General features: G+C 37.5%; 1 protein-coding gene across 1 annotated transcript; it reads left to right on the forward strand.

Moving 5' to 3' along the window:
* Positions 1-275: 275 nt before the first annotated feature.
* Positions 276-13,768, forward strand: SPON2 (spondin 2). Its single transcript, XM_072406587.1, has 6 exons — positions 276-386; positions 4,277-4,499; positions 5,919-6,142; positions 7,527-7,718; positions 9,915-10,089; positions 12,339-13,768. Exons 2-6 carry the CDS (start codon positions 4,289-4,291, stop codon positions 12,515-12,517), a joined length of 981 nt encoding a protein of 326 aa, XP_072262688.1. The 5' UTR covers positions 276-386; positions 4,277-4,288; the 3' UTR covers positions 12,518-13,768.
* The last annotated feature ends 216 nt before the right edge of the window (positions 13,769-13,984 follow it).

Below are 13,984 nucleotides of genomic sequence, written 5' to 3' on the forward strand. Positions count from 1 at the left end.
AATAGTTAAATTCCCCATGGCATGGCTTCGGAGAATACAGCACTTTTAAAATGTGAGCGTGTTTCCCTAATCCCATGAAAACTTACAGCAGGGGAGCCCTGCCTTTAAAAATCAAGCTTGTTTAGTCAGCATTGTAAGGTTTATTTTATTGCAGAAACCTAAACCAACTGGCACACAGACTGTTCCAATAATTTCCTGAAAAAAAATTCCCAGTAAATGGTACATGTAAGCTGCATGTAAACGGCCTTAAGGTTAAAATCATTGTTGGACAAAGAGGACCCTCTGCAGGCATAAATAGCGCAGTCCCTCCTTTCCCCTTCATCAGAAGAGAGGAGTTGCCAGCAGACACAAGTTGCCCCCACACTGCAAGGACGCTGCAAGACAAAGTAAGTAAGATCCTATCTTCTCTTTGTACATGCTACAAGCTGAAAGTAATGGGGAACTGATTCTTCTTTTTTACCTTATCCCAAAACTTTTTGTGCTTTTGTGAAACTATTATTGCAAGTGCAACTACAACCCCAGACTTCTAAGTTTGAAACTGAATTCTGTGTTTTAAACACACTAGACTACAGCTACAAACTTAAATTTACACTTTATTTTAGACAAGCTGGCCATATTTTGGATTATGCAAACAATTCAATAAACATCAAACTGATCAAACATTAAATAAAAAGTTAATTTTCGTCAATTAAAAAACCATTGCATTGAAGCCTCAACCACTTTTTGCATTGCAATCGATACTTCATTTCAATATGATGGTGGAAATGATCAAATTGTAGATAGAATATCCAACAAGTAGATCAGAAACTTGTAGTCGATCGCAAGAATCAGTTTAAATTGATCATGACATGACAATGATTGGAAATACAGAGAGAAAACCGCATAGTATATGCTCTCACTTTGTGAAACTGGAATTACATTCATTTCACTGAACTGTGACTGTGATTTGCCATAATGTCTTTTATTTTCAGCAATGACAGTTGGAAATGGTTGAAATAATAATTTCCAGCCACAGCTGTAGTTTTGTGAATTGAACCCATGCAAGTTATTCACTCCAAGTTATGGAAAACAAAATAAAGTTTAACAATAACATTTTTCCCCCAGATTGCTTCTTTACTTGGGTCTATACATATGACTTTTTAATGAAAAATGGTATTATCTTTATCTTTTGTCTTTTTTATTCTTTTTAAAGCTAACTTTGCTTTGTAATGTGCCAACTCTTCTGGTAACTCAAAAGTAATTTCAAAGTTGTAAACATTTTTGCCCATTATTCTTTCGTCATTGGGTGTTAAGGTGGCCATACCCTGTGAGACATTTTTATTATATTAGCCTAAAAAAAGCAATGGGACATCTTTAATCTATGAAAGACAAAGGCATTCTTGAGCAAATATTGACTATAATTTGGGTATTGTCAGTTCTTTGTTTGACTTAACAAACCAATGGGAGTGCTCCCTCATGTTTACAATAACAACATGGCTTTGCCATTTGGTTTTGTAAACATCAGGCAGTGCTTTCACTGATTGATGGGTTTTAGGGAATGTTCCTGGTTGAATATCAGCTTTGTTAGTTAATGGGTGAATGTTGGTGACCAGGTCAATGATCAATATCTGGGAGATAGTCCTTATTTCTCTAGTTGTGCACACATAATTATATGGACTTTGTCCATCCAACTTTCAGCTGGGAGTGTACTTTAAACAACCAGCCAATGGGTGCTCCCTCTGCAATTTCCAGCTCTGCCATTTGTTAGTGTAAACTTTGTGGAACCATCCCATTGGCTAACGTTTGTTAGGCATTGTTTCTCATATGGTTGTCAGATGCATGGCAGTAACCAGGTAAATGATTATTATTAAGGACATATCAAGTATTTACCCATCATGCACATCAACTACTGTATGGCCAGCATTATCCTGATCTATATCTAAACTTTCCTATGTATTCAAAAGTAGGATTCATAATGTACTTACTTTATTGTATTGCTCAAAAACACCAAGCTCTAGGCTCCAATGGTTAATCACATTGAAAAGTGAAAATTAAATGTTTCCTAAATCTCCAGAGCTCTTTAAAGTTAATTATTCAAACTTGTTGAACCCATAATGGCCCTAAATTTACATTCTAAACCTAATCAAGAGTAATCAGTTTACAGTTTTACCCTCCTCCAACTCCCTGGATTCAATATCAGTGTCGGCTCTGATTTCAGACATAAGAAAGTTTGTATGGAAGTTTTACAATTGAATTGTCAATTCTGTTCTGACAAGGAGAAAATACCAGTGAATAACTGCATATACACAGCCACTATTAAGAGACTCTTTTTATAACAACTGAAAGGGAGTTTTACATTCACCCAAACGACCATAATCAAGTCATTTCTATATTTGGATCTTTATTGTTGCAAAACAATGCAAGCAAAGCTCACTTTACATTTTGTACAATGTTCTATTTTTTAAACACATATTAGCTCTTATATTAAGCTTTTTGCATGTTTAATATATTTAAAACTAATACAAAGATATATGTAAATATTGAGGATGGATAAAGCATGTTCTAGAACACGGTGCTATTCCTAGCTGCAGAATACCTATTAGCTTCTAAATTAGTAACTTTCAAATAAAGTGGTGTGTTTGTCTTGGAATACAAACTTAGCAAGCAAGTTGTGTCATTACACTTCAGACTTGTAACTTTTCAAGGGCTGTACTTTAAATCTCACTAAATTATAATAAGCCTTGAATTGCAAATGTGTTAAGACAGACTCATAGGACTACTCAGGGATAGTATTTTTTTATGATCTAGATGCCAAATTTAGCGGCACCATAATGCTCTGATTAACACTATATCTAATTTACATGTCTACAGAACTTTTATATTATTTAGGTACATATATTTCTTTTTTTTTGGTATGGTATTTTAATGGGTTTACAAATGCAAATGCTTTATTTATTTGTTAATGATTTTATTATATTATATATTTTAATTCCGTTCAATTACAGAATTAAACAAAGGCACTTTACTTGTCCCAGTAAACCTATTAATAAGTTTCTGACCTCCAGTGACATTGAAGTAGAGCAGAAACAGATGACAGGTCAGTCCTTCTTACCCGTGCAACTCATTATATTAAAGGAAACCTGTCATGCATGAAGTATGCAGACTGTTATTGAAGATCTCATCTAACAGAAGCTAGGTGTCTGGTTTTAATTCTCTTTGAAGTATTATTAACCATTAAAGTGGAACTTAAAAGTTTTGGACCTGGCAGGGCATTATTGCATAAAGGGACAGTCCCTTCTGCAATCATTAATGTCCCTTTTGCAAGCAGCATTCGTACCTGCCTGATCACTCCATGGAACGGTCTAGAACCCAACAATCTTGTCCCTATGCTTGCTACCGTAGTGCTGAAGGTGCCCAGACATTATGTAATCCCAACCTGGCCAATCAGGATGGCAAAAATCAAAACTAGAAAGAAAAGAAGAAAGAAAATGGTAGGGCTTGCAATGGACCAGGGATATGTGAGTATAGCAGGGTTTAGTGCCACTTTAACTAGCTGAAAAAACAGGAATTCTGGCTTTTGCCAGACTTTGTTGACTGCTTGCTTGTTCTTGATAAAGTGTTGCATTTTTGGTGATCTGTCGGTCACAGACACTCTGACATCATCATATACAATGCAGGACCAGCAATCCTGCATTGTATGTAAGGGAACTAAAGGCTCAGAATGTTATAAGGAATTTATAACCCGAGGGAGGGGGTAAGTAAAACTGCTTTTATAAGGCAAAAATGAGCATTTACCTCTTTTAATGTGGGTGTGTCAGGTGTTGTGCCCACCCCTGAATATTAACACTTACATAAAATAAACTTTTATTTGAGGGCAGCTCTATCAAAATGGAGCCCTGGGAAAAGATTAAGTAATGCTCAATATTCCAGCTCCCTGCACCAATGCTATTATGTCAGTTGGGGCTTGGAGAAGGTAGGGGCTCCTTAGCATTTTCCCAGTTTGCCCTACAATAAAATGGGCCCTGTTGTTATTAGGATTAACTGGCCCTTTAAAGTAAAGTCAGCCCTTGGGTATTTTTTTTATTATGGAAAATTTGGTCTGTCTCTATGCTGAAATCAAAGTATAGCTTTCCTAATGATTGATTGCATTTGGAATTGGTGCACTGCAATCTAGGACTCTGCTGGAAAACTTTGGGCTGCTTTTAAGCAGAAATGCTTTGCAGATGTTTTGAGAAGTCACAAAAAAGGCACGTGTTTATATTCATGTCTTGTTCTGTCTTTGTGTGTTTTTCTACAGAGGACAAAAAACATGACTCTCGTGAGCAAGTTCTGCAACTTCATCCTGACGGTGCTATTGATTGCGGGTTATTGCAGCTGTCTTCCCTTGAGCGAAGATGCTATTTGTACCGCAGAAGAGATTGCTAAGTATAGCATCATCTTTACTGGTAAATGGAGCCAGGCGTCCTTCCCCAAACAATATCCCATGTACAGGCCCCCGGCACAGTGGTCATCCTTGTTAGGTAAGTGATTATAAACTATCGCACACCTCTGTGTTAGGCTGCCAAAGATCTCATCTAGATAACTTGGGAATGGAGCGATTACACCAGCAATTGGCTTATCCTGGCTTTTCCAAACCGCTGAGGGTTCCGTTCAATCACTTCTAATCAGAGAACTGCTCCTTCCACTGTGATTAGCAGGCCTGTCTGATGCGTGACTCCAGATTTGTGGTTATTCTGCAAGGCACGTAGCTTAGGGGAGTTTCTATTAAAAGCTCAGATCATGACATTAGAGTATTTACTTTTCTTGAGATATATAAAATGTAAAATTTTAATGTAATACATGACCTTTTCAGTTACTTTTTTTTCTATTACTGATTTGTCTGTGTTGCATACTAGAATTGTGCAAAGACATAATCTTGCTTCCGTCCCCACCCGTCCCCAAAGATTTTGGATAAATGCCCACCCTGTCCTCATCAATTTTTCCACTTTTCCTTTGTCTCCGTACAATTCATTACTGTCCACACCCAATCCCTATACAATTCCTACCGATAGGTAACTGGAAAACGTATAGGCAGATCTATCAGCACACAAAAAACGCATAAACAAATAAATTCTGGACAAGTAGTGTTTAAAGAAAAGTGTACAATAAACCAGCTGCCCCTTCCCTTTGACCTAACCCATGGGCCCCTTTACAGTCTCTGGAACAAGTGCTTGAATTGTGGATATGCACTTTATGTTCTGTATTGCAATGACTGTATTGCACACAGGGATTCTTACTGATTCCCTATCTAGGTGCTACCTGTAGGTCAGCTCTGCAAAATATAATACATATACCTGTGACCAGGCTATAGGCATTCAAGTAATTACAAATTATAACAAACACCAAATACACTTTAATTAAACTCTGGACTGGGCTGTACATAAACTGTGTACCTTCTTGGCACAATTCAATGCCGGGATGAAATAATTTTCACGTATTTGATAGACAGTAATGACCTGGCCAGTAAGGATGGGCAACAAATCTGAACCCTAAATAAGGCAACAACAGGGTGATGATAAAAGTGATGGCTGTTACAGTCCTGGAGGGGGGCACTTTGGCAGGTAAGTCAGTCACCTTGTATAATTAATCTATGAATATTTGCACATTGTGGCCAAACCCCTGGTCTTGTGTCTATTCTTGGCCATTTGTGAGGCCTCTGTTACACAAAAGAAAAGCAGACAGTGTTAATACACTGAGTGGCGAAGCAGAGATGGATGTGCCCATTTGTCTCTGGTGGTTGTTAAGCCTCTATTGATTTTACCTCGCTGCTCCTAACAAGTTAAATCTATTTTGCTGTGTTGATACTATCTCCATGTGCTTGCAGATGAGATCTGCTGTGATTTACAAACAATTAATCTTGGAAAAGGCCAACATAATCATGTACTCCTTTCATGTTTTAGGAGCGAGTCACAGTTCTGACTATCACATGTGGAAAAGAGATGAACATGCCAGCAATGGAATGAGGGAATTCGCAGAGAAAGGGGAAGCTTGGGCCTTAATAAAGGAGATAGAGACGGCTGGAGAGAAGATCCAGAGTGTCCATGGCATTTTCTCTGCCCCATCCATGACCAGTGGTACGGGGCAATCATCAACCGAGCTGGAGGTCCACACAAGGCACCCTTATGTAAGTACAAGTAATACCTGTTACAGCCACAAAGCTGGGTGGGGATGCCTTTCTAGGAAGCACCCTCTGTAGGTAGGACAATGGCCTCTCTTTTAGGTTTATGGCCCCTTAGCTGCCCATTCCTGATGCTAAGAAGAAAGAGTTTGGACCACTTGAGACAACCAGCCTTACACATTAGATTCAGCCACACTGATGACCAAATGACATCCAACTTCTGATTTTAGATTCAACCTCATACATGAAATTCAACCTTTCATATGAGACTTAACTATACCTAACAGATAACCCTCACAGCTATTTTGGCCCTTTACATTGCCCTGTTGTAATAGGTGTATATAGTAGTATGCAGATTTTGGTATTTTTACATATAGAGTAACACTGACACCATAAATCAGCACCACCAGCACTGAGGCAACCTAGCAACAGACACAACAGCAACAGAAACATTGAAAAGATGTATCATTGGTGTATTCAGTGCTGAGAATTCCTAAACTGCCCTCATCAGCCTCCCTTCTCAGCACATTCTTCTCATTTTCTCTAGTACACGAAGAGCTGAGATACCTTAAATTAGTTCCTTCCACTGTTCCGTGGTCTGTGAGCCACCTTAAAAATTTTGAAGATCCTGTGACTAGTTGTGACCCTTTTGCCTATTTATCCTCTCTTCTTTTTGCTTGCTGACATTTTGCTGATGTATTCCAATGGTATCTCACCAAACATTTATGCTAAGTTCAGACAAACAGTGGGGAGCAGTGGCCACCAGTTTCCAGGTGGACTGCAGTGGCTTGCACCCTTCCTTCAGTTCTCAGTGAACTACTCACTACAGTCCCCATTTACTCCCTATAGGCACAGGGAATTGGACGCTACATTCAGTGTCCAGGAAAGTTTTCTTCAATGAAAAAGCATAATCTATACTGCAATCTCGTTGGAACTCTTTTTTTTCACATTTTACAGCAGTGTTTCTCAACCAGAGTTCCTCCAAAGGTTGCTTTTTTTTTCTCCAAAGGGGGGTTTTCTTGAACAATGAGCGATTCAGATTCTCAGGTCAGTTTCAAATTCCAATGGCTATCTTTAGGGTTGGCAGCCTTCCCACTGGCCAGCAGTGTAAGAACTCTTCCTAATGACCACCATATTAATATACTGTGAGCTGTGGATATAGTAATTATAGCAAGAGTTATTAAAGACCTAAAAGTTATTTCAAGGGGTTCCCCAATGTTCTAACGATGGAACTCGGCAACTTAGTGCATAGGGGACACACCAGTTAGTATTTAGTTGGATCTTCCACTGTAATGGCAGGTACACTTGGTAGGTTAAAAAAAAATATACCTAAAAAGAAACAGTTGGAGTTACACTATTATGTATTAATATTGAATTCTTCCACCTCTAGATTTCTTTTATGGTGAGGATTGTACCGAGTCCAGACTGGTTTGTTGGAGTGGACAGCCTAAACCTGTGTGATGGGAAACAATGGAAACAGTCCGTGACTCTAGACCTCCATCCCTACGATGCTGGAACAGACAGTGGATTCACATTCTCTTCTCCAAACTATGCCACCATCCCTCAGGGCACTGTCACAGAGGTACGTGAAGGCCAAAACTACACATAAGACACATTAGGAACCTCTACATGGGCAGCACAGGCAAAGAGGAAGTCTTTCAGGGCAAGAAAAATGTTTGTAATCAAAGAGGGTTGTCTTTTTGGATGCCAATGGTTGTGTCTAGATAATAGATATGAATTGTCAAAGCTTTCCACGACTGAAGAAGGTAGATTATCCCAGGATAGTCCAGATGATCCAGCAAACCTGGAATAGATGTAGTCCAGAATTGAAAACATTTGCAAATAATAGCAAATTATGATAAGAATTCCATTCCAGGTTTGCTTGATGATGATTCCAGGTTCTCCCATGATAGTCAATCTTCTCCAGTCTTGGAGAACGTAATAAATCAGTCCCAGTGTTTTTAAAGTATTTTTAAAAAATGTCCCCACCTTCCTATCCAAAACCCCTGATCTATATTCTCTTGAAGAGCTAAACTTGCTTGCCTTTGATGCTTCAAATACAGCACACAAATTGGAACCTGACTCTGCCGAAAGTTTGAATAAGTTCTTCAGGAAGCCTAGTTCTTCAAACCTTGGGAATCCATTTATCACTGAATGCAATTCACCAGTCCAATATCATTATCTATACACAAATAGTGCCATTTGTTAGCTTTCTCAATTTATAAAAGTGGTAATTGACACTTTTAGGAGACGGCCACTTCAACCACTGAAAGATGGTAATCACTAGGTTTATCACCAATGGCCATAAGTGATAATAGAGATCAGGGTATTTAAAACAAACAACCCAATAGCCATTTTTGATGTAGTAGAAGCTGCCACTACCAATACATCTGCCCTTCCATTCTGTCCATACACTTACGCGTAATGCTAGTGACACTTAGTGGCACCTTACTATTACTGCATGAAATGTGCAAATTAGTGAATCATTACTAATAGTGAATTCCAGCTAACCACCGTTCAGTGATCAATCACTGACTGCCTCCAAAAAAAGAAAATGATCATTTTTTTATACAATGAAAAAAATGGTAATCTTTTCTGTATTTAAAAGTTTTGGATAAATAGAACCCTCCTTGTATACTCAAAACATCCCCATATTTTTTTTTGTTTTTTGCTATATATATTGAAGTTTTACAAAATATAATGAATCCATGTGGTGACATATCTTTTTAACAGATATGAGCCTGAAGTTTCATAATACTTTGATAAAATTAAACCCAAGATGTAAAAGTTAAAAAAAGAGAACAGTTGAGTGTATAAGGGACCCCATTGCCACACCATTGATTTCAACAAAAAAACCTCCTATACCATTATATAATTAAAGTATTTTATTCACATTATTTACCTGAAAAAGCCTCACTTAGGAAGACTAACAAAAGCCCTGAGTCTGCTGCAGTGTACCGCCATCTTGTATGTGATTGTAGAAGCCCCAACAAGCTAAGATCTGTCACTTAAATGACACCATATAATGTTCTCCTTTGTTATTTTCCTAGCTGATCCATAAAATATTTTATAGGGATGTGAGAAGCAGTGGAGCTAGGCCAGTACAGGGAGTAATTATAATACCCCCATTATATATACCCTCAGAAGAGTAAAAGGGTATGACACGCAAGAAGGGAAGGGGCTGAGACTTTCTTGAGATCAAATTCCTTAATAAATTCATAATTTCACTGTAATAATAAAAAAATATTTATTGATAGGATAAATGTTGCAAGAAGGAATTTAATATAATTTATTTATCTGTACTTTTGGTAGCAATTCTCAATTGGTGACCAAGGTGGCCCTTAGTTATTCTCTACCTAAATGGCCCCTGGGTAGAGGTGGACTGGACCACAGAGGTTTTAAAGTCAGTATTGCAACCAATGTGTCATCCTGCCTAGGGAAAAGATTTCTACAAATTTAGACCTTCGCTTTTACGCATTAGTAAAACAAGGTTTTTCTTTGCTGCAGAAGTTTTACTTTAAAATCCTCGAAACTTTCCATAACAAGTAATTTTCTTTTATGCACAGAGTATGTAAATCTGCTCAGAAATATATTGTTTTAGCCTTTGCATGGTATTCTGTAGAATAATTTTATGTGCGCCATTCCCTGCAGAATTTTATCGTACTCACCGCGGAAAGAGCTACAAAATGTCTAGGGCATTCATAGTTGTTTGAAGTTCCGTGTTATCACTTTGTGAAATAAAAATGCAAATGTCAAAATCATTCTCTTTCATTGGCAGATTACATCTTCCTCACCAAATCATCCGGCAAACTCATTCTTTTATCCCCGACTAAAGAGCCTGCCGCCAATTGCAAAAGTGACATTTACAAAACTCAAAGGCAAGATAATGTCTTTTCTTGATATCGCATCAAACGTGACGACTACGGGAAACGAAATAGACGAAAATATTTCAGGTAAACCACTTACCATTCTGTTAGGTTAAGATGAAGGGCATGTTCAAATTAGAATATATATAGTATGTGTGTGTGTATATATATATAAATATATATATATATATATATATATATATATATATATATATATATATAATATATATATATATATATATATATATATATATATATACATATATATACATAGATAGGGAGACTTCAGTCCATCAATTATTTCAGAAACATTTACATGTGGGTAGTCTTGGCCACTCATTATATTTTAAAGCCCAGCTTTTGCCAAAATGTCCTTTCTTGGATATAGCAGGGGGGGGTTGGAGACCTATTTAAACTTTTTACCCCAAAGGAGCCTTTTAAATAGTTTTCAGAAACTTCTGACTAAAATGATTATGTCTTCAGTTCACAGTACAGTGGTGTGATAATAAAGTTAGAGTTTTTAAATATTAAAAAAATCTACGCATGCCTTAGACACCTAGGGCAAATCATTTTTATATTCCCCTGCTCCATTAGTAACAACTGAAAAAAATTAATGAATAATAAAAAAGGCAAGCAGTAAAAATTGTGGTGTTCCCTCACATTAGTCAGTGTGGAAAGCTCCATTTTACATTGGATTGATTTGCGGTTGCACACTTCTCATTTAACCCCTAGCAACTTAAGAAGGCTGTAGAAAAGCTGGTTTAATCATTTTTTTTTATTTTGCTGTTTCTCTTTGTGAGATTTTTCACTTAATTCCAGTCTGAATGGAAGGTGAGAGAAAATCTCTTCTACAGGGGAATGAACAAAACCAAAACCTTTTTTTAGCCAAGTTTAGATTCTGGCACTTTTTATAATGATTTTCTTGGTGTGTTTGTTGTCCTGCCTCATTCTATTAAAAACTAAGGTAAGAATACAATGTTTATAGGAGAAAATGTCAGAAAGCAAAATTTTTGAGTGACCAAAATGAGTGTTAAGTCTTAAATATAATACAATACAATATTTAGAGACAGCAGTTATTCACAATACATACACAGAATATATGCAAATAACATGGCAAAGAAACATCTCTTTTTGTAAAAGAAAGAGACTTAGAACGATGTTTAGACAGGTATTGCACTAAATTAGCAATCCAATAACAGACAAATGCTGATTGCTTAATGATGTAAGAATTCAACATTTAGGGATGTTCAGTACTGCTGGGTACAATACCCGACGCGTTTGGCCTTGAGAGGCTTCCTCAGGGGTATGTCTTATAGCCATGATAGTATGGTTGATAAGTCAAGGGGTAAAAACTTACAGAGTATGCATTGGAATAGTCTTCAAAAGACCATCTGTACTTTTGATATTTTACTGCTGCTGAGTAGTATTTAAATGTGCACAATGTATGGTGTAGCAGTAATCTGCAAGCTTGTGATATAAAGGGTTAACCTCCAGGTTAACAAATGCCCTGTTGGTGGTGAAATTAGATGGGAAAAGGCACAGGAAGTAGGGCTGGAGGTGTTGTGGATTTCATACAGAGATCTCTCCTGTAATGTGGCAGGGGAGAGCAGGAACGGACATAAGGGGATAAGGTAAAAATACAATTTACCTGGAGACAAGCTTTAAGGATGGCCATTAAAGAAGCATTAGTTGCTAAAATGGCCGGGTGAAGGTGGCTAAGAAAGGAAGTGGGTGAAAGTGGCTTTTGAGGCTACTCTTTAGTTGCAATGCACCCATGATAGTGACAGTCTTGTTGTGATATGGCTACCGTATATAGTCTTGTAAATAAGGGGTAATAACTTGCAGTTAGTAATATAAGCAACAGGTGAGACAGTGCTGGCACTGCAAAGTACCTAGAACCTACAAGAGTGTTAATCTTGCCAAATAACTAAGTACAAATATGAAAATAGAAGATAATATTTGTACTACTCGCAGGTTCCTTATGGAGCTCAACCATGGACTCACAATGAGTGCTCCAGGCCCAAACCAAGGCTCATACTCAACAAAAATGCAAGCTCCATCCATGCATACTTTTAATTTTGTCAAACCTTTAAGAACACCAACATCTTGTTAGACACAGATCTATTCTCTGATGCATTTTTCCCCCCTATAATAGCGTGTGCTTCTCACCACTGCAATGGAGGGCAAAAAGCATCTGATGTGGAGTCTAAATCTAACTCCAACAAAGTATAAATGTGGCGTGGCAATATTGAGTTTGGTTTCCAGCTCCACCAAGTGACAAGAGGCACCTTGTATGATATATCAATGCCAATGTCTATATCATTTGTATGTTTTAGAAACACCTCTGGATTGTGAGGTCTCCATCTGGTCTTCCTGGGGTCTCTGTAAAGGCAGCTGTGGGTCCAAAGGGGTGAAGACCAGAACCAGGTACATACGTCTGAAACCTGCCAACAATGGAACAGCCTGTCCGATTCTTACAGAAGACAAAGAATGTGAACCAGAAAACTGTGTATAAGGAATCATTTGACAATAACTTATTTTAGAAGTAGAATCAAAGTATTAGTTGTAAATGTTATACAAGACCATAGAAATCCATTATGTGACGGTTATCGACCAGCAGTGTCTTGAAGTTTATGATTAATACAGATAAACTCAACTAAGACTCAGCCCATGTTGGCTGAGCAATGGATAAATATGTGGAAATATGAACTCCAGAGGATGGCAATATCGGTAAATGGATCAGTCTTTACGTCTGATATATTAAGCCAGCGCCAAATTTTTTGTGATGCTTTTGGCTCAGTTCATATTTTAGGATGTTATGCAGTTTCATCTGGTTCTGGACCCATAATGCAGCTTGAAAACTGACCCATTGCTAATTAGTAAAAGTCAGTCTCCTTTATACGGATTTAATTAAAGTAGATCTAATCCCGAACTACATATTATAACCAGTTGCCACTTTTTTCTGTAAATAACCTTTTCCATCTTTTTCACATCTCTGTTCTGCTGATTTTGGCCACATTTTGTGTAAATTTGCACATTCCAGCATTGGCTGGTCATCATTGCTTAGGGTGGGGTTCCTGGGAATGACAACTACGGTCCATGCCTTCCCTATGTCAGCACTATCCCTAGTGACAGGGTGACAATAAAGGAACACGATTGGGAAACAGTTGTCGCCACATAAGTGAATGCTGAAGTACGTGTTAAAGCTTACATAAGATATTAGTAACTGTGTTTGGATCTACTTTAATCTTTGTTTATTCTTTGTGGACTTGTTGGCTCAACCCTCCCTCCATTAAAACCTAAGCCACCCTGCTGTACTCTAATGTTATATAAATGTAAATTTCAACAAACAGAATGAACTCCTTTTACATATCACTATCACGCATTATACCACAAAAAAAAATCACACTGTGCCTTAAAAAGCTGCTTATCACAAATATTTTGATCCACATTGATCAGAATCTGCTACTTTTTCTGGATACCCGGCCAGTCCTATAGGGACACCTGATGTAATTATATCCTGACTTCATAAGATGTACTGTAAGTTTGGAACCAATTGTCATTTCGCACTGACTGTCTTGCAGTTTGGCTTGCTACTTTTTGGCTTAGTTCTCATAGCACCCTCTCGTGATGGGATACGGGGTGTCACACATCCATCTTTTATTGTAAGCTAAATAGTAATGTCCTTATTTAACTTCTACTATAATGTATATATGAGCTCAAATATTGAAACTATATGTTGGAAATAAAGACACATTTTAATTTATGTTTTTGTCATATTTTTGTTGTGTTTATTGCTTTTACCAAGTGGAAATGATCAAATAGTGGACTTTAAACTAGATCTTGAACTTCAGACAAGATCTGCCTATTGTCTGTGGCTGCTGGGGGTAAAAAAGTGATATTATGTAGTGCTCATGAGAATACTTAGTAGCCCAAATCTTAGGAAAAAAATGCTGTAACACAGTACTGGATTGTCTTCTGA

The sequence above is a fragment of the Pyxicephalus adspersus genome, chromosome 3 (genome assembly GCF_032062135.1).
Source record: "Pyxicephalus adspersus chromosome 3, UCB_Pads_2.0, whole genome shotgun sequence".
Taxonomy (NCBI): Eukaryota; Metazoa; Chordata; class Amphibia; order Anura; family Pyxicephalidae; genus Pyxicephalus; species Pyxicephalus adspersus.